The 21,041-nt window shown below is 43.6% G+C and overlaps 1 protein-coding gene across 5 annotated transcripts in view; it reads left to right on the forward strand.

Annotated features, from left to right (window-relative positions):
• DLG2 (discs large MAGUK scaffold protein 2) overlaps positions 1 to 21,041 on the forward strand; it is a 2,219,272-nt gene that overhangs the window by 1,797,757 nt on the left and 400,474 nt on the right. For all 5 annotated transcript variants that reach the window (XM_065936970.1, XM_065936964.1, XM_065936965.1 and 2 more), the window contains one exon: positions 3,811 to 3,967. In XM_065936970.1, coding sequence (XP_065793042.1) covers positions 3,811 to 3,967 — 157 coding nt within the window. The remainder of the gene's footprint in view (positions 1 to 3,810; positions 3,968 to 21,041) is intronic.

Consider the following 21,041-nt stretch of genomic DNA (forward strand, 5'->3'; position numbering starts at 1 on the left):
TCCTCACCTCTTCAGTCTTTCCTCAACTCTCACCTTTTCAGTAAATCCTGCCCAAGCTCATCCCTGCAAGCACCTCTCCTTGCACTCCTCCACTTTTTCTTTCTCCCAAAAGATTTACTGCTTTCTAACATAACCTATAACAAACTAATTTATTGCATGTATTCTGTATAAGTAGTCTAGCCCCATCAGAATGAACTGATTCTATGTCAGTTCAGTTCAGTTCAGTTGCTCAGTCGTGTCCGACTCTTTGCGATCCCATGAATCACGGCACGGCAGGCCTCCCTGTCCATCACCAACTCCTGAAGTTTACTCAAACTCATGCCCATCGAGTCGGTGATGCCATCCAGCCATCTCATCCTCTGTCATCCCCTTCTCCTCCTGCCCCCAATCCCTCCCAGCATCAGGGTCTTTCCCAATGAGTCAACTCTTCGCATCAGGTGGCCAAAGTATTGGAGTTTCAGCTTCAGCATCAGTCCTTCCAATGAACACCCAGGACTGATCTCCTTTAGGATGGACTGGTTGCATCTCCTTGCAGTCCAAGGGACTCTCAAGAGTCTTCTCCAACACCACAGTTCAAAAGCATCAATTCTTCGGTGCTCAGCTTTCTTCACAGTCCAACTCTCACATCCATACATGACCACTGGAAAAACCATAGCCTTGACTAGACAGACCTTTGTTGGCAAAGTAACATCTCTGCTTTTTAATATGCTGTCTAGGTTGGTCATAACTTTCCTTCCAAGGAGTAAGCGTCTTTTAATTTCATGGCTGCAATCACCATCTGCAGTGATTTTGGAGCCCCCCAAAAAAAGTCTGACACTGTTTCCCCTGTTTCCCCATCTATTTCCCCTGAAGTGATGGGACCAGATGCCATGATCTTAGTTTTCTGAATGTTGAGCTTTAAGCCAACTGTTTCACTCTGCTCTTTCACTTTCATCAAGAGGCTTCTTAAGTTCCTCTTCACTTTCTGCCATGAGGGTGGTGTCATCTGCATTTCTGAGGTTATTGATTTTTCTCCCAGTAATCTTGATTCCAGCTTGTGCTTCTTCCAGCCCAGCATTTCTCATGATGTACTCTGCATATAAGTTAATAAGCAGGGTGACAATATACAGCCTTGACGTACTCCTTTTCCTATTTGGAACCAGTCTCTTGTTCCATGCCCAGTTCTAACTGCTGCTTCCTGACCTGCATACAGGTTTCTCAAGTCACCTCTTAATACACAGCATTGTTACATATTACTTATAGTCCAAACTCTAGCATGCATTGTACACCTTTCCTCAAATAAGGGTAAATATAGATACAATGCATCTCTTTATGCAAGGAAATGTGATAGCAAATAAAAAAGTCTGTGTAGTCATTATTATGATGACCTAAATATCATATAATATTGCTTATATGTAGAATCTAAAAAAATGGTACAGATGAACTTATTTGCAAAGCAAAAATAGCATCATAGATTGACAAAACAAACTTAGGTTACCAAGGTGGGGGAGAGTTGGGATAAATTGTGAGACTGGGATTGACATGAAATCACTACTATTTAAAAACAGATAACTAATTAAAAACCTACCATGTAGCACAGGAAACTCTACTCAATGCTCTGTGGTGACCTCAGTGGGAGGATATCTAAAAAAGAGTGGAAATGCATATACAAAGAGGAATTAAAGATCCTCTTGATGAGGGTGAAAGAGGAGAGTGAAAAAGCTGACTTAAAACTCAACATTGGAAAAAACAAAGATCATGGAATCCAGTCCTTTCATCTCATAGCCAATAGATGAGAAAAAGTGGAAACAGTGACAGTCTTTATTTTCCTGGACTCCAAAATCACTGCAGGCAGTGACTGAAGACACAAAATTAAAAGACACTTGCTCTTTGGAAGAAAAGCTATGAAAAACCTAAACAGCATATACATTAAACCTCAAATGAAATCCTATTGGAAATGTAGAAATTATTAAAGGAAATTTATGCCAACCAAAAAAAATAAATAAATAAAAAGCAGAGACATTGTTTTGCCGACAAAAATCCGTATAGTCAAAGCTATGGTTTTTCCAGTAATTATGTATGGCTGTGAGAGTTGGACTGAAAAGAAGGCTGAGCATGCAAGAATTGATGTTTTCAAACTGTGGTGCTGGAGAAGACTCTTGAGAGTCCCTTGCACAGCAAGAAGATCAAATCAGTCAATCCTAAAGGAAATCAACCCTGAATATTCATTGGAAGGACTGATGCTAACGCTGAAGCTCCAGTACCTTAACCAGCTGATGCAAAGAGCTGCTTCACTGGGAAAGATTGAGGGCAGGAGGAGAAGGGGGTGGCAGAAGATGAGATGACTGGATGACATCACTGATTCAATGGACATGAGTTGGAGTAAACTCCAGAAGATAGTGAAGGACAGGGAAGCCTGACTTGCTGCAGCCCATGGAATCACAAAGAATTGGTCATGGCTTAGCCACTGAACTACAACAATACATGTATGTATAACTGATTCCCTTTATTGCAGAGCGGGAACACACACAACATTGTAAAGCAGCAATACTCCAATAAAAATTAATTTTAAAAAATAAAAATATATTGGGTGGTTTTTTGTCATTCTTACATCATTAAGAATAGGAAAATAGAAGAGGAACATTTCATAATTGGAACTGAGATATTTGAAAGAGAAAGGTAGGTGATATTTTAAAAAAATCTTGGTCAAACCTGAGGCTTGCAGGATACATTTTTTGAAACTACTGATAGAGACAATTAGACTAGATGCCCTCTTAGAACCCTTGCAATTCTGTGTTTCATAATTTTTCAACCTCTAAACAATCTCAGTGAACTGTTGCTTAAGATTTGATCTCTCATCCTCTTACTGATGACCCTCAAATATGCCTTTGCAGTCCTCTCTGAGAATCTAAATTCCTAGCCTTTGTCTCTAACTGCTTCACACATCTCCACAAGGATGTCCCACTAGTACCTGGAATTAAGTATGTCAAAATCATACTCATGCTCATACCCTGGTTTCCACCCACACGCTCCGATTTTTGCAAATACTTATATGTTCTTCCTTCCTCCTCCCATACCTGAATCAACCTCTGTCCCTCCCTTCAAATTACCTTTCTTTTTTTTAATTTTAAATTAATTTATTTTAATTGGAGGCTAATTACAATATTGTAGTGGTTTTTCAAATTACTTCTTTCATGTTGCCCTTTCTTTTCATTATCACTGCCATCCCTCTTGGGCAGGATGTCACTTCCTTAAACCTGGATTACTTGGTCAACATCCTCAGTAGTTTTCCTGTCTCCCATCATATCTGTGCTTCCAACTCTCATCAATCCTACATATGGTCATTTGTAATCTTCCTAAAATTGATTTAAATATTATGCATGCCTCAAAAATCTTCCAGTGAGTCCCCACTGCCTCCAGAGTAAATTTTAATTAAACAAAAAACAAGCCCACAGGCTGTCATGTAATATAGTTCATCATCTGGCCTATTCAGTCTAGTCTCTTGTCCCCCAAATTCTCTTCCTCTTTTTGGATACATCCATCCTGTTGAATACTGCTGTAGTAGTCTCAGTACAAGAACAGATGTTATAAGCAAAGGAAAATTGGAAGTAAAGCTAGTTTAAGGAAATGTTTGGGAATTAAGGGATAAATTTGCATGGTATATTGGCATTTGTTACAGTGAGGCATTCAGACATCTGCCCTGATTTTCACATCTTTTTGACATGCAAATTTATCACAATTGGAGAAGCCCTTTTCATAGTTGGTAAGTAAAAAACGATGTAAATCTTGACTGGGCCACCCTATGATGTGATTCTCCACTTGCTTCTGCAGGGAGCCCCGCAAGGTGGTCCTGCATAAAGGTTCCACTGGCCTGGGCTTCAACATCGTGGGCGGAGAAGATGGAGAAGGTATTTTTGTCTCCTTCATTCTGGCTGGTGGACCAGCAGACCTGAGTGGGGAGCTCCAGAGAGGAGACCAGATCCTATCTGTGAGTATTGTTCCTTAATCTTTATTCCCGCCATGTCTGACACCATCTGAGAGAAAGTCCCTTCCGGTTATAACTCCAAAAGCACCTTCATTCCAAAGGAAATACGGAAGAAAGCATGGTGGCTTTAGGTGCATGTCGCAATTTAAATGGTGGTCAGGTTTGAGGCCTGTTAACTTCCTTCAGATACAGGTAGAGGTGCTAGTGTTTTCATTTAGATTTTCTGAGACATAGTTGTATCCAACAGAACATTTGAGAAGCATGCATTTTTTTCCAGTATATTACTTATTTTTCAAAGTGCTAAATTTCTTTCCAAATCCATCATGGTGCGGGTAGTTTGCTGCATGCAACCGTTTAAGAATAATGTAGGGGCTTCCCCCGTGGCTCAGTGGTAAAGAATCCGCCTGCCAGTGCAGGAGACACGGGTTCAATCCCTGTTCTGGGAAGATCCCACATGTCACAAAGCAACAAGGCCCGTGTGCCACACCTATTCAGCCTATGCTCTGAGCCCAGGAGACACAACTGCTGAAGTCCGCGTGCCCTGGCCATGCTCCACAACAAGAGAAGCCACCGCAATGAGACGCCCACACACCACAGCTAGGGAGTGGCCTCCACTCGCCGCAACTAGAGAAAAGACTCAGCACAGCCAAAAATACAAATAGTTTTTAAAAAATGAATAGTGTGCAAAATAGTGCTACATACAAGTTGGTGATGTTGCTACGTGGTAGCAGCATCACCATTTACCTAAATACAAAAATTACTGTCAATGAGCTAGTAAGGACTTGTGTACCAGCCATGTTAGAAAACTAACTACTTTATAAAAGTAATTTTTAATTCTCACAGTCACTGTGAAAGGTAAATCACCATGTCCAGATGAAAAGAATATGGTTCAGAGAGGTTCAATAACTTGTCAAAGTTCACCTAACCGGGGATTTCCCTGGTGGTCCAGTGGTTAAGATTCTGTGCTTCCACTGCAGTGGGCATGAGTTCAATTTCTGGTCAGAGAAATTAAATCCTACAAGCCATGTAGCATGGCAAAAAAAAAAGTGCACCTAACTAGAGAGTCAGAGTTTGGATTTAAGTATTCAGTCTTAATATCCATCACCTACCTCCTCTTACCCGCCTGCCTTCCTTCCATCCTTCCTTCCATCTTGCTTTCCCTGCTCCTCTCTTCTCCAAGCCCTTTCTTCTCTTTGAATACCAATTGATGCTTCTTTCTATTACATCAAGCTACCTCCTTGGGATAAATTCTATGATAAGTAGTTAAATCCACTAGGAGTGTTCATGCCCATGCTGCGGTTTTGGCAATCACGCAAATAACAGAGAGTTACATGAGGAACCCAGTTTTGTGGCTATGGTTATGATTCGTAACTAAATAAAGCATTTAGTTTGTGCTTTTCATTGTGCCCTTTGGAAAATTCATCTTTGCTTTATAGCTATGATATATAACTAGAATTTTCCAGGTGACCTTATATTTGTTAACCATCACTCCAACTCCCACCTCCTGCATGCGTGATTTACCTGCAGGATACAGTCAGTTGACCTGAGCAGTGTCCACTGGTTTGCATGCTTGACCCTCCCTTTTGTATGGTTCTCCCACACATAGAGGTTCCTGCTCACTCATCAACTGTCAGATGTCTAGAAGGATTGAGTATGGAAGAATTAGGGTAAGGTCCTGTGCCGGGCCCTTATTCTATCACCTATCATCACCCCTTTAACTACTCCCCCACCTATTTCTTCTATACTTAAAAGACATATAAGATATAACTTAACATTTCTCCAAAGACGACATACAGATAGCTGATAAACACATGAAAAGATATTCAGCATATTCAGCACTAGAGAAATGTAAGTCAAAACTACAATGAGATGTCACTTCACACTGGTCAGAAGGGCCATCATCAAAAACTCTACAAATAATAAATGCTGGAGAGGATGCGGAGAAAAGGGAACCCTCTTGCGCTGTTGGTGGGAACGTAAATTAATGGAGCCATTGTTAACAGTGTAGAGATTCCTTAAAAACTAGGACTAAATCTATCATATGACTCGGCAACTCACTACTGTGCATATACCCTGAGAAAACCAGTTTTAAAAGACATGTACTCCAGTGTTCATTGCAGCACTATTTACAGTAGCCAGACCTGGAAGCAACCCAGATGTCCATTGACAGATAGAAGCTGTGGTACCTTTATACAATGGAATATTGGTGGTGGTTTAATCACTAAGTCATGTCCAACTCTTGTCCCAACTCTTGCAACTTGATGGACTGCAGCCCACCAGACTCCTCTGTCCATGGGATTTCCCAGGCAAGTATACTGGAGTGGGTAGCCATATCCTTCTCCAGGGGATCTTACTGACCGAGCAATCAAATCTGGGTCTCTTGCATTACAGGCAGATTCTTTACTAACAGCTATGAGGGAAGCAGGAAGCCCAGTGGAATATTACTCAGGCATTAAAAAGAATGAATTTGAGTCAGTCCTAGGGAGGTGGATAAACCTAAAGCCTGTTATACAGAGTGAAGTCAAAAAGAGAAAGACAAATATGTACTAATGCATATAGAGGGAATATAGAAAACTGGTACTGATGAACCTATTTGCAAGGCAGGAACAGAGACACAGAGATAGAGAACAGATTTGTGGACACAGCAGGGGAAGCAGAGTGTGGGACAAATTAAGCGAGTAGCACTGAAACCTATGTATTACCATATGTAAAATAGACAGCCAGTGGGAATTTGCTATATGATGCAGGGAGCTCAACCAAGTGTTCTGTGACAACCCAGAGGGGTAGGATGGAGTGTGGGGGAGGCTCAAGAGAGATGGGACATATGTATACCTATGGTTGATTCATGTTGATGTATGGCATAAACTAACACAGTATCATATAGTAATTAACCTCCAATTTAAAAAAAATTTTTTTAATTTAGACAAGATATAACTTTAAAATTCTAATAAGCTCTTAAATCTCATTGTTCATGTTTATTTACATGTTTATCTTTCTCTACTAAGTTACCAAAAGCTCTCTGAAAGCAAACTCTGTATTTTTTATGATTTTGTATCCTCAACATTTAGCACAGTGCCTGGTACATAGCCATCTGTCAAAAATTGTTTATTGATGAAAAAGTATTCAATGAAAATAGTGATGCCTTGAAAAGTCACTAGAGCATGGGAAGACTGACTCTAAAATTCTTTCTAGGATACACTTACATATTTTCCTCATCCTGGCTGAAAATCTGTAGACTGGGGGACCACGCTGTCATTTCGGTACAATCAGCATTCCCATTGTCAAAGCACTTTCACATGCATTGATTCTAGGGATCAATGTTGTTATTTCTCTCCATTTCCACATTAGGGAAAGAGGATTCAGAATGGCTAAATGATTCATCTATAGCCCCGCAGCTCCTGACTCTGATGCGGGACTCAAAAGCAGCTCCCTTGACCCCAAACCAGTGTTCTTTCTGCTCACGGCACAGTCTCTCTTCGAAACCTTGAGAATGATCTCAGTGTATACCTTCTCTGTACACACTGCTTGGTGTGAACAGCACATTCAGAAGCGCACAGAACCATAGTGAGGGAGTGAAAGTCGCTCAGTCGTGTCTGACTCTTTGGGGCCCCGTGGACTGTAGTCCATGGGATTCTCCAGGCCAGAATACTGGAGTGCGTAGCCATTCCCTTCTCCAGAGGATCTTCCCGACCCAGGGATCGAATCCAGGTCTCCTGCGTTGCAGGCAGATTCTTTACCAGCTGAGCCACTAGGGAAGCCCAAGAATACTGGAGCAGGTAGCCTATCCCTTCTCCAGGGGATCTTCCCGACCCAGGAATCAAACTGGGGTCTTCTGCATTGCAGGCAGATTCTTTACCAGCTGAGCTAGCAGGGAAGCCCACACAAAACTATACGGAACTAATATTTACATGGAGCTTTTGAGTCAGTCACAGGTGTAGCTAACGTAATCTTATAACTGCCCTATGCCTTATGATGTTCATTTGAAATATGAATAAACTGAGGCACAGAGATGATATTATTGACTTTTTAACTCTGTTTAAATAAGAAATCGCCTAAGCTATGGGTTTTATTTAATCTCTAGGCACGTGGTGGGGAAAGGAACGAGATGATAACCTTGTTATGGCTCAACAAAGAAAACTCCCAAGTATTTCTGCTTCCAGGAGTAGATGAATCCATTTAAATATTATTGCCAGGACCACAGAGTAAGCATGGCAACAAATCAGAATTATGGTCTTCTTAGAGATTGCAATTCATAGTACATAACAACAATGTCTGAAGTTCAAATATCATATTCTTTTTTATGTAAAACATTTGCAAAGATAGTTCAACAATGAAAATACCATTCATTTTTTACAGTTGGAAAGGAAAAGGAATTCTTTTCAGCTTGTGAAAATTTATATAAACTGTGGCTATAAATTGGCTAGTGTAAAGGCTCAGTATTGGAATTTCATTGTTTAACACTACAAGGAAGAAATAAACAGGCTTGAGAAACTCACACATTATTACAATATGGAAAGAAAAGTGACAGAATTATTAGCAGTGAAATATGGAGGATATTTTGCACCTACAGCTTCCACCAGACATGTAAAAACAAGCTATACCTTCCTGGAAAACAAAAGAACAAAAACCCTAAGTAAAAATTCAGTGCATAGATTTCTAAGTCATGTAAGATTTATTTGCAAATAAGTCATGCTAAAAATAACATAGTAAGTTTAGAGAGGAGAAATAGCATCCCCAGGGAAGAGAGCCGAAGGGCAGATCTCTGCTCTCAATTGATCTACATCGAGAAGGAACTTGTATAATAGACAACTACCTTGCTAATCAGGGATGTAATATCCATTCCTATTTTCCTGAATTATTCCCCCACACAGGCTGTAGAATCTTCTAAGACAATTTGTTTTATTAATGGCTTACTACGTGTCAGGTTCCATACCAGGAATTGAAACCTCAAAGATGAGTGAGAACCATAGATCTCAAAATGCTCACTGCCCAAAGCAGATACAGCCGTCTTCCGTATCCACGGAGGATTTGTTCCAGGACAACCTGTCAGCAGCAAAATCTGCTAAACTCAAGTCCCTTGTATAAAATGGCATGCTACATTGAAGACAGTTGGCCCTCCGCATCAGTGGGTTTTGCATCCATGCATTCAACCAACTGAGCTTCCTTTGTGGTTCAGCGGTAAAGAATTCACCTGCCATTGCAGGAGGCATGGGTTTGATCCCTGGGTCAGGAAGATCTCCTGGAGAAGGAAATGGCAACCAGCTCCAGTAATCTTGCCTGGGAAATCCCATGGACAGAGAACCACGGGGTCACAAAGAATCGGACACGACTGAGCAACTAAACAACAATACAATGAGCTGCAAATCCAAGGCCAACTGTGTATCAATGTCTCTAATGTGTGTGAGCACACACAGAGAGAGAGAGGTGGCATACTGAGGAAAGAGAAGAGAGAAAGCACTTAGAACAGAGCATGTAAGCACTGAACATTGTAAGTACTTAACACTTTCACTACCAACCACTGTTCCTTAAGAATATGTGTCATATAGTATAGTGAAAGTCACTTAGCCATGTCTGACTCTTTGTGACTCCATGGACTGTAGCCTGCCAGGCTCCTCTGTCCATGGGGATTCTCCAGGCAAGAATACTGGAGTGGGTTGCCATGCCCTCCTCCAGGGGATTCCTGACCCAGGGATCGAACCCAGGTCTCCCTCATTGCTGGCGGATTCTTCACTGTCTGAGCCACCAGGGAAGCCCAAGAATATGTGTAATATTTTTTGTGAGAAAGCCTCTTTTCAATAATTTGAGCAATTTCTTCTTTGGGGCAGGTCTTAGAATGGATGAGCATTTCTCAACGTGAGTTCACGGGACTCTGAAAGAGTGGGATTGTATTAGGTTTCTCCTGAGAGAAAGGGTTCCCTAATGACCAGTTTCCTTCATCGAAGATCTTTTCAGAAACTGTTTACCAGTGCATATTGGGAACCTCCTTAGAGACAAATAAAATATGTTGCTTTTCCCAAACGTATTTGACCACCAAATCATTTACTTAAGGAGCACCTCACAGGATATCAGTAATGGGGAATGTTCGAGCAGATATGTTTATGGTTTCAATAATCGACTATTTTCTGACAAGGTAGTCATATGTGCATGCTAAGTCACTTCAGTCGTGTCTAACTCTTTGCGATCCCATGGACTATAGCCCGCCAGGCTCCTCTCTCCATGGGATTCTCCAGGCAAGGATACTGGAGTGGGCTGCCATGCCCTCCTCTAGGGGGATCTTCCCCACTCAGGGATCCAGCCCAGGTCTCTCACACTCCTGCATTGGCAGGCGGATTCTTAACCATTAGCACCAGCAGGTGCCTATGAAGAAAAAATAACTAGCCGTTGACTGTGTTTTAAGATTATGGGCGCCATCTAGTGTCCATACATTGTCTAAACACTTTGCAACATGAAGACGGAGGATTCCCAAGCTCCACTGCAGGAATTTATCCTGCACTTCCTCCTCCCCGCCAGAACTACAGAACTAAACTGGTTAAGATGCTGAAAGAAATCATCACCTCAGGCTGCATTCCACACACATATTGTGAGTGATCTTTTCTCTCTAATTTCTCCTTTATGTTTTCTCTCTCTCCAGGATTTTTTATAAAAAGTCTTATCCAATAATTGAACCATCTTCTTGAGGTTTTTTTGTGGTGGAGAATTTAGGGCATTCAGCATGCAATCATGTTAATTAGTGCAGTAGGCCTCCTCAGGCATTCTTTCTGCAGAGGGAAAGACAGAAATGCCTCTGTTATTATTTGTTTCAGTGCTTTGTTATGAAAAAAACATATGTGGAGCAGAGCACACAGAAGCAATACTCCTATAGAGAGACTCTTTCCTAGCTCACCAAGCAATTTTAGTTTGTTCAATCCTCAGGAGTCTAAAGGCAATCAACCTAGCTGACCCACCAACTCCAAAGCTCACTCTTGATGGACGTGAAGTGTTTAACTCATTGTTCCAAGATCCGTGATTGGGAATAGAAGTGAATGTGGCAGCTGTTGTCCTGAAAGTAGAATAGGTTGTTGTGAATTTTCAAATTGAAATTGCCTGGTGGATTTAGGAAGAGTGAAAAAAGAGTCGCAGCTCACCTGGGCATTTCGCTAATGCTTAGGTTTCCTTCCTGTCTTCATGTTTAGAGCCCTGCAGAAGAGAAGGGCTTTATATGCTAAATCCTTATTGTCAAGGGACTCAAGTGGAATTCAAGCACGATATACACTCTTCACCATGCCAGGGTACTGATAATGTCACTTTTTTATTATTACCTCAAATAACAACTCAGTCCCTTCCAGTATTACACCTGAAATCCAGCCCTCCTCCTGCCTCTCACACACACACACACAAATAATAATAAAACTAAAGTCTCAAATTACTTGTGTGGTTCCCTGAAGTGGTCCTCTGGGAAGCTTCCCAGCGCCCTGCGGCCCGGTGACCCTGCGCTGTGGGCCGTGGCCTTCCCCTCCAGCTCCGCCCCAGCCCCGCGGAGGATCCACGTTTCCACCGTATTCATTGCCTGAGGGCTTCCGTTTACGGGACTGTTCCTCCGTGCGCCTGCCTTCCATGGAGGTTCTGAGGTCCGCGCAGAGGTGGGGACAGGAGCCAGCTCTCAACCCTGAGCAGCTCTCACCTTGTTTCCAAAAGCACCACAGCTTAAACTAGAAATTTTGCAGAGGCTCCAACATTTAGTTTCCTTCCTCTCATCTTCAACACTAGGAGTCGCCCAGACCCCCGATAAAAGCCCCGCCCTTCCCTCGGAGACAAGCCTCAGTCCCAGCTCTGGTTAGCCTGGCCTCCATTGGGTTTGCTGGTTTTGTTTCCTGGTTGAACTCCGCCCGCTCCACCTCCCCCAACAAAAGAAGTGCAACAAGATAAGGTTTCCAGAAAAGATGAAGACTTCTTTCCTTAACCCTGACCAGTCAAATTCAGGTTTCTGGCCCAGAAACCACATGGAGGCTGCCTCCCCAAACCTCTATGCCTGTTGCAGGCATTGCTGTCTTCGATGACCCCCGCTCTGTCTAGATTCACTGACTCTTCAGGCTCTGGCTTTTGCCTGTCAGTTTTGGAGCCCTCTCAGGCATCTCCCCACCTTACTGGACTTGTCTGCCTGCCCAACTCAGAACCCACACTTTTCTTGCTCAATTGTTGTTCAGTTGCTAAGTCATGTCTGACCCTTTGACCCCATGGACTGCAGCACGCCAGGCTCCTCTGTCCACCACCATCTCCCAGAGTTTGCTGAGATTCACGTCCACTGAGGCCATGATGCTATCTAACCATCTCATCCTCTGACTTTCTCAGGGACTCCCTCAAATAAAAAGCAGTGTGGCCAGTAAACAGACTTTCCCTCTGCCCCAGCATCAGAGCCCCCCATCCAGGCTGACCCCCACCCCACCCGCCAACGCCCAGGGATTCAGCAGGGTCCAGCTCTGCCCTAGGAATCTTTTTCTCCTACCACTGTCTGGACACGCATACATCCCTCATCACGTACAAATTCCAGACTTTAAGAAGAGTGAGCCTTTCAAAAAGCATTTCTGATCATATCGTTTTTCCCCTTTTCTTAACCTTTCAATGGCTTTCTGTTGTTCTTAAGATAAAATCCAAAATTCTTGTTGTGGCCTACAAGGTTTCACAGGGTCTGGCCCCTGCCTGCCTCACTGGCCTCTTCCCTACTCTCAATTTCACCCTGGACACCCTGGCTTTTACTTTCCCTCCAGTCACATGCAAAATATTTAGCAACTTGGCACGTACAACATGGCATCCCCCACAGGATGAAGGACCAGAGTGTCACGTCTGCCAGACTGTGGGAGATGGGGTCTCCTAGGACCCACAGTGTGGGTCACCCGAGAGGGCTCAGGACAGCTCTTCTCTACTGACAATCCACGCAGAGGTGTTTCTGTGTTGTAACAAAAACGGCCAGACTGATGGGTGTGGGGCTCCCTCCACAGGCCTGTGCATGTACTGAATTTTCTCTGCAAAGGCACTTAGAGTGAACCCAGGCCTTCTATTACCAAAAACGGATGAGCCATGGGCTGCCCCAGACCCCACTTAAGAAGCATCCTATTGTCTGATATAGAGTGTGGCTGGTGATACCTGTCAAATGAATGAATTCCATAAACTGTATGGGCATAGTAGGAAAGCAAAAGTAACATGCTATTTTCTGGTACATCCCTTAAATACTGCTTAGTCAATATTAACACACTATATACATACATACATACATATATATATATAGTGACAGTGGTGTTAGTAGCTCACTTGTGTCTGACTCTTTGCAATCCCGTAATCCTCTGTCCATGGAATTTTCCAGGCAAGAATACTGGAGTGGGAGCCATTCCCTTCTCCAGGGAATCTTCCCAACCCAGGAATTGAACCTGGGTCTCCTGCCTTGCAGGCAGATTCTTCACCATCTGAGACACTAGAAAAGCCTCTCTCTCTCTCTCTCTCTCTCTCTCTCTATATATATATATATATACACACACACACACACACACACACACACACACACACATACACACACGCGCACACACACATACACACACACATATATATATATCACTACTTGCAGACATGCTGCAAAAATAGTACATGGGGAAACATGTAAAACCAGACCTCAAATAGATAACCCACAGGACAACCATTCAAGGACTCAACTTTAAGCAGCCTTCAGAAGTTTGAGATTCAGTTCAGTCATACCAATTCCAGCTTTTATCAAAGTGATATTTCTACATGTGTGTTCCACCTAATACCAGATTTGTGAAACACTCCATGAAAAAGAAAAATGGTTCACAATCAAGTAAAGGCTCTGAGAAGTTCTACAGCAAATAAAGAAATGCTATTAAAGCATTTTCTAACCTTACTTAACTAAAGAATCTCCCCCCCCCCCTCACCCCACGAGAACATAAGTTACTCTGTAACTGGACATATTTTTAGAAATTCAGCCTTAAACTAATCTCTGGAGAAACTCATGCAGGTGTTTTATTGGGAGAAGCAACATTTTCACATTCAGACATTACTTGCAGAACTCAGGGGGTGGAGTGTAGTGCAAACCAAAAGTCTAAGGTGGAGGGATTATTCCCATCCATCTAGAAAGTGAAAAGTGAAAGTCGCTCTGTCGTGTCTGACTCTTTGAGACCCCATGGGCTTTACAGTCCATGGAATTCTCCAGGCCAGGATACTGGAGTAGGTAGCCTTTCCCTTCTCCAGGAGATCTTCCCAGCCCAGGGATTGAACCCAGGTCTCCCACATTGCAGGCGGATTCTTAACCAGCTGAGTCACAAGGGAAGCCCCATCCATCTAGAAAGATCTCCCTCAAACAGCAGGGGAAATCAGAGGGGGCCCCGTGGAGCGTTAGATAAGGGAAGTTCTTATATACGTCTTACATACATACATAGTTTATTAACCTATTTGCCAAAAACCAATCCATAGACATTTCCTAAGCATCCACTAAGCATCAGAAACTACTAGACAAAAAAACATGTGTGCCCTTAGCAAATGTATGTATAGCCTCTGGAGGGAAGACCAACACATAAACAGATCATTTGCAGAAGAAAAAAAAAAAAAAAAACATGAAAAGTATAAAGGATAAATTCTGGGGACCACATGGACACAAAGGAGAGGCTGTCATTAGCCCAGCCTGGTGTGTGGGAAGGCTTCTGGAGGAAAAGCTCCCCAACAAAGAGACCTCTGGGAAGCAGGAAGTGTGGAGAATTAGGAATAAAATGCTTAATATTTTTGACTATGTGCTTAGCGCCAAGTATTGTGCTGAAATCACATGATCATTTCAGCGATCCCTAACAAAACCTTGTTGGGATGAAGGCTCGCAGATATGCAATAATTTGCCCCAAATCACACATAATAAGCGATGACAGTGGCATTTGAATGACCATTGCGTCTGATTTCCACACTATCCTCTTTTCTGCAAGGCCAGTCTTCAGAATGGACATAAGTTTGGGCAAATTCTGGGAGATACCGAAGGATAGGGAAGCCTGGTGTGCTGCTGTCCGTGGGGGTAGCGAAGAGTCGGACACAACTTAGCAATGAACAACAGCAACAAGCCTTCCCAAAGAAAACCTGGCAGTTTGCTTATGTCTGAGGCTGTCTGCGCTCTAAGTCCAGTTAGTGAGAAAAATCTAAATGCCTGAAATAATAAGCTATTTACAAGGAGAAATACGAGCTACCCAGGAAGCCACTGTACACAGAGATAGTAAAGTTGAGGAGACTGAAAGCAACATCTAGAGCCTCTGAAGCATCCCCTGAGGGCAGGGACTGTGTATTAGCAAGTCTTCATTCCACTGATTAACACAGAATGTGGCTCCCGGGCAAAGTTACTGAATGAATGAAAGACTCATCCTTGCCCACTTGTCTAAATGTGCTGAGACTCCGAGGGCTCTTCTCAGTTGTATTCATCTGAACTCTTGGCCCCAAGAACCCCTACTGTCCTGAAGACTCAAAATATCCTAATTCTTTTAGACAGATTCTTTCCTACTTGACTAATATGAACTCCCATAGGTCTGACAAATATTAAATGAACATTCTATTACATACTAAATGCTATCATGGGGTCATGCTCAGTTGCTCAGTCATGTCTGACTCTTTGTGACCCTATGGACTATAGCCAGCCAAGCTCCTCTGTCTGGAATATTCCAGACAAGAATACTGGAGTGCATAGCCCTTTGCTTCTCCAGGGGATCTTTCTGACCCAAGGATAGAACCCAGGTCTCCTGTGTCTCCTGCATTGCAGGCAGATTCTTTACCACTGTACCACCTGGGAAGCCCAAATACTATCATAATGTTTGTTTAAAAATCTGTTTGTAAAGTATACTCTTCTTCCAAAAAGCTATTAAGTGATAAAGAGCCTGGCTTAGGTGATACAAGCCTCAAAGGCTTGATCCTGAGCCTTCTTCACTTACACGTTGAAGATGCCCTATCACAGCTGACCCCTGATAAAGGGGAACCCTTGGGGAGACCTCTCAAGTTGAGAAGAAGGGTGATCCTCAGCTGAAAGTAGACTGACTTTTAGCTCCAATTTCTTTTTGCCTCCATCCCCTGGACCACAGATAGGTATTGGTCCCTGGCCTGTTAGGAACCAGGATGGATAGCAGGACTGAGCAGCTGGCACCTGAGCAAAGATCTGTTATTTAGAGCCACTCCCCGTCCCATTGCTCGCATTACTGCATTATCACAACGTAATAATAATAATAGAAAAAAAAGCACAATAGATGTAATATGCTCTAATCATCCCCAAGCCACTCTTCCCCCGTCCATGGAATAATTGTCTGGTCCCTGGTGCCAAAAAGTTCGGGGACCTCTGCTCTAGCTATTTTGCTAGCTGAGCCCTCATATCCTTTATACTGGCATCACCATTTTTATATACCAAGTTCCTTCCTGTGAACATTATCACATCTGATTCTCATAGCACCCCTTCGGGATAGGTGGGAGGATGGGCACTTAGCAGTTTATACAGGAGGAAACTGAAGAGTTCCATGGTTTCCAACTTGCGACCAGTTAGATACCAGGCGTGGGTCTCCTGTCACAACCCGCTTCCTTGCCTGTGATGCTAACTACTCTAGGAATGTGCCTGCCGGGAGCGCCATACTGGATTTACCAGCCAGAGTTCCAGACAACAGGCATCTGAGTGACTTAAATGGAAAAGGAATTTATTAGGGAAAGAACAGATAGCTCACTGAACCCCAGGAAGGCTGGGGAACCAAGCTCAGAAGCCAGGAAGGAAATTCTGCTGAAGGTCAGTCTGTTAAGGATGCTGTTCTTGAGGTCATTATCACAGGTCACTGACAGTCCAGCCACACTCCTCGGGGAGCGTGAAAACATCTCACTCTCTCTCCATGTGTCTTACACCTCAGTGTGGTGGTTCCGAGCTCCCGGCAGGTATATCTGCCTGGGCACCCTACTCTAGCTGTGTCCCCCCACCTTTCTAGGGGGGACAAGACTGTGCCTCCTTCCAGTCTTGGATTGCCCCCGAAGAAGAAGGATATTTGGACACACCAGCTAAATGATAAGTGTCCATTAGGGACCATGTGGCTCACTGAATTCTGTATGAGGAATTGTTTGGATCTAAGATCTTGAGATTCATAATAGTTTCTTAAACAGGAGAAATGATTCCTGAAAAGAGGCCTCCTTTGGGAAGGGCCTGGGCCGGCATTTGGGCAGCTGCAGTGCCCTCCTAGCTCTGCTCATCTGAGCATGCCGACAAGCGATTCAAGCAAGGACAGGATATGGACTCTGCCAACGTCTGTGGACCGTGAATAATGTTTCTAATGGTGATTTTCTGTTCCCAGCACATTGTGTCCCACAGTAATTAAAAATGTCTTCCTGAGATTAAGGGATTTACAAACCAATGTACCTTGTCTTGAGAAGTCTGCTGTGTTGCTCTAGGAAACAGTTACAGATACCTTCTAATAAATGAAGAATTAATCATCAGTTCTTTTGTATTGAATCCATATTTTGGTCTTTGAGAAAGATGAGGATCAAATCCAATGGAGCATGCCTTCTAGTATTACTGTACTTATTTTGGTTGGGAAAGAAAAAAGAGAGGAAATTATGGAGAAAATTAAAAAAATATATATTTGTAGAAAAATATGAAAAATATATTGTCTTACCCTAAACAAGGCAGTTCCATGGATTAGAGGTATAGTGGTGAAAATGATGAGCTTCCCTGGTGGCTCAGTGGTAGAGAATCCGCCTTCCAAAGCAGGAGATACAAGACATAGGAGCTTTGATCCCTGGGCCAAGATGGTGCCCTGGAGAAGGAAATGGCAACCCTCTCTAGTATTCTTGCCTGAAAATCCCATGGACAGAGCAGCCTGGCGGACTACAGTCCATGGGGTCGTAAAATAGTCAGACACGACTGAACACACACACACGCCGAGTGCTGCCGCTGCTGCTAAGTCGCTTCAGTCACGTCTGATTCTGTGCGACCCCATAGACGGCAGCCCACCAGGCTCCCCCGTCCCTGGGATTCTCCAGGCAAGAACACTGGAGTGGGTTGTCATTTCCTTCTCCAATGCATGAAAGTAAAAAGTGAAAGTGAAGTCGCTCAGTCATGTCTGACTCTTAGCGACCCCATGGATTGCAGCCTACCAGGCTCCTCCGTCCATGGGATTCTCCAGGCAAGAGTACTGGAGTGGGGCGCCATCGCCTTCTCCACACAATGAGTGCATACACTACTAAATATAAAATAAACAACTAGGATTTATTGTGTACTACAGAGAACTATTTGTAATAACGTACAATGGACAAGAATCTGAATATATATATATAAACATGTATATATACATGTTTATATATATAGATGTATATATAAAATGGAATCACTTTTTTATACACTTGAAAAATTATAAATCAACTATTCTTTAATAAAAGAAAAAATGACAGGAGACAATATGCAACTTCTCTGCATCCCCACACTGACCACCTGCTTCTCATCAAGGTCTCAGAAATGTCAGAGTCCTGTATCAGCCAGGGCACTCTATTAAACAATTTATGAGTCAAATCTAACCAAGTGGAGTAGATGATGCTTCTGGAAAGATGAAGACTTCTTTCCTTAACCCTGACCAGTCAAATTCAGGTTTCTGGCCCAGAAACCACATGGAGGCTGCCTCCCCAAACTTCTATGCCTGTTGCAGGCATTCCTGTCTTCGTTGACCCCCCACTCTGTCTAGATTCACTGACTCTTCAGGCTCTGGCTTTTGCCTCTCAATTTTGGAGCCCTCTCAGGCATCTCCCCACCTTACTGGACTTGTCTGCCTGCCCAACTCAGAACCCACACTTTTCTTGCTCAGTTGTTATTCAATCACAAAGTCATGTCACACTTTTGCAATCCCATGGACTGCAGCACACCAGGCTCCTCTGTCCACCACATTCTCCTAGAGTTTGCTCAGATTCATGTCGATGGAGTCAGTGATGCTCCCTAACCATCTCATCTGCTGACTTCTTGCTCAGAACATGTGCGTGCTCAGTCTTGTCCGACTCTTTGTGACCACACGTGGGCTGTAGCCCACCAGGCCCCTCTGTCCATGGGATTTCCTAGGCAAGAAGAGTGGAATGGGTTGTCATTTCCTTCTCCAGGTGACCTTCCCAACCCAGGGATTGAACTCGCGACTTCTGTGTCTCCGGCATTGGCAGACGGATTCTTTACTGCTGATCCACCTGGGAAGCCCTCTTGCTCAGGGAGCCCCACCCACCCAAATAAAAAGCAGTGTGGCCAGTGAACAGACTTTCCCTCCGCCTCAGCATGAGAGTCCACAATCCAGGCTGACCCCCAGCCCACCCACCAGAGCCTAGGGACTCAGCAGGATCCAGCTCTGCCCTAGGAATCTTTTTCTCCTACCAACTGTCTGGACACACATACATCCCTCATCACGTACAAATTCCAGACTTTAAGATGAGTGAGCCTTTCAAAAAGCATTCCTGATCATGTCATTTTCCCCTTTTCCTTAACCTTTCAATGGCTTTCTGTTGTTCTTAAGATAAAATCCAAAATTCTTGTTGTGGCCTACAAGGTTTCACAGGGTCTGGCCCCTGCCTGCCTCACTGGCCTCTTCCCTACTCTCAATTTCACCCTGGACCCCTGTGAACCTTGGGTGTCCAAAATCAGTCATGTGTGAAATATTTAGCAACTTGGCACGTACAACGTGGCATCCCCCACAGGATGAAGGACCAGAGTGTCACATCTGCCAGACTGTGGGAGATGAGGTCTCCTAGGACCCACAGTGTGGGTCACCCAAGAGGGCTCAGGACAGCTCTTCTCTACTGACAATCCACTCAGAAGTGTTTCCGTGTTGTAACAAAAGGAACGGCCAGACTGATGGGTGTGGGGCTCCCTCCACAGGCCTGTGCATGTACTGAATTTTCTCTGCAAAGGCACTTAGAGTGAACCCAGGCCTTCTATTACCAAAAACGGATGAGCCATGGACTGCCCCAGACTCCACGTAAGAAGCATCCCTATTGTCTGATATAGAGTGTGGCTGGTGATACCTGTCAAGTGAATGAATTCCATAAACTGTATGGACATAGTAGGAAAGCAAAAGAAACATGCTATTTTCTGGTGAAGTGAAGTGAAAGTTGCTCAGTCATCTAACTCTTTGCAACCCCATAGACTCTACAGTCCATGGACTTCTCCAGGCCAGGATACTGGAGTGGGCAGCCTTTCCCTTCTCCAGGTATTTTCTGGTACATCCCTTAAATACTGCTTATTCAATATCATTAACACACTATATATACACACACATATATATACGTGTGCTGTGCTGTGCCTAGTCACCCAGATGTATCTGACTCTTTGCAACCACATGTACTGTAGCTAGTCAGGCTCCACAGTCCATGGAATTCTCCAGGCAAAAATACTGGAGTGGGTTGCCATTCCCTTCTCCAGGGGATCTTCCCAACTCAGGGATTGAACCCAGGTCTACCGCGTTGCAGGAGGATTATTTACCATTTGAGCCACCACGGAAGCCCTTGTATCTCTCTCTCTTTCTCTCTGTCTCTCTCTCTCATAGATTCTCTGTCTCTCTCTGTCTGTCGCTCTCTCTCTATTAAATATATATATATAAAGTTCAGTTGCTCAGTCGTGTCTGACTCTTTGGGACCATATGAAATACACCACACCAGGCTTCCTGTCCATCACCAGCATTCAGAACTTGCTCACACTCACGTCCATTGAGTTGGTGATGCCATCCAACCATCTCATCCTCTGTCGGCCCCTTCTCCTCCTGCCGTCAATCTTTCTCAGCATCAGGGTCTTTTCTGATGAGTCAGTTCTTCACATCAGGTGGCCAAAGAGTTTCAGCTTTAATATCAGGTGTTCCAATGAATATTCAGGATTGATTTCCTTTAGGATTGTCTGGTTTGATCTCCTTGCAGTCCAAGGGACTCTCAAGAGTTTTCTCCAACACCACCTCTCAGAAAGATCAATTCTTTAGCATTCAGTCTTCTTTATGGTCCAACTCCCACATCCTTACACGAGTACTGGGAAAAACATAGCTTTGACTATACAGACCGTTGTCGGCAAAGTAATTTCTCTGCTTTTTAA

The sequence above is a fragment of the Muntiacus reevesi genome, chromosome 5 (genome assembly GCF_963930625.1).
Source record: "Muntiacus reevesi chromosome 5, mMunRee1.1, whole genome shotgun sequence".
NCBI lineage: Eukaryota > Metazoa > Chordata > Mammalia > Artiodactyla > Cervidae > Muntiacus > Muntiacus reevesi.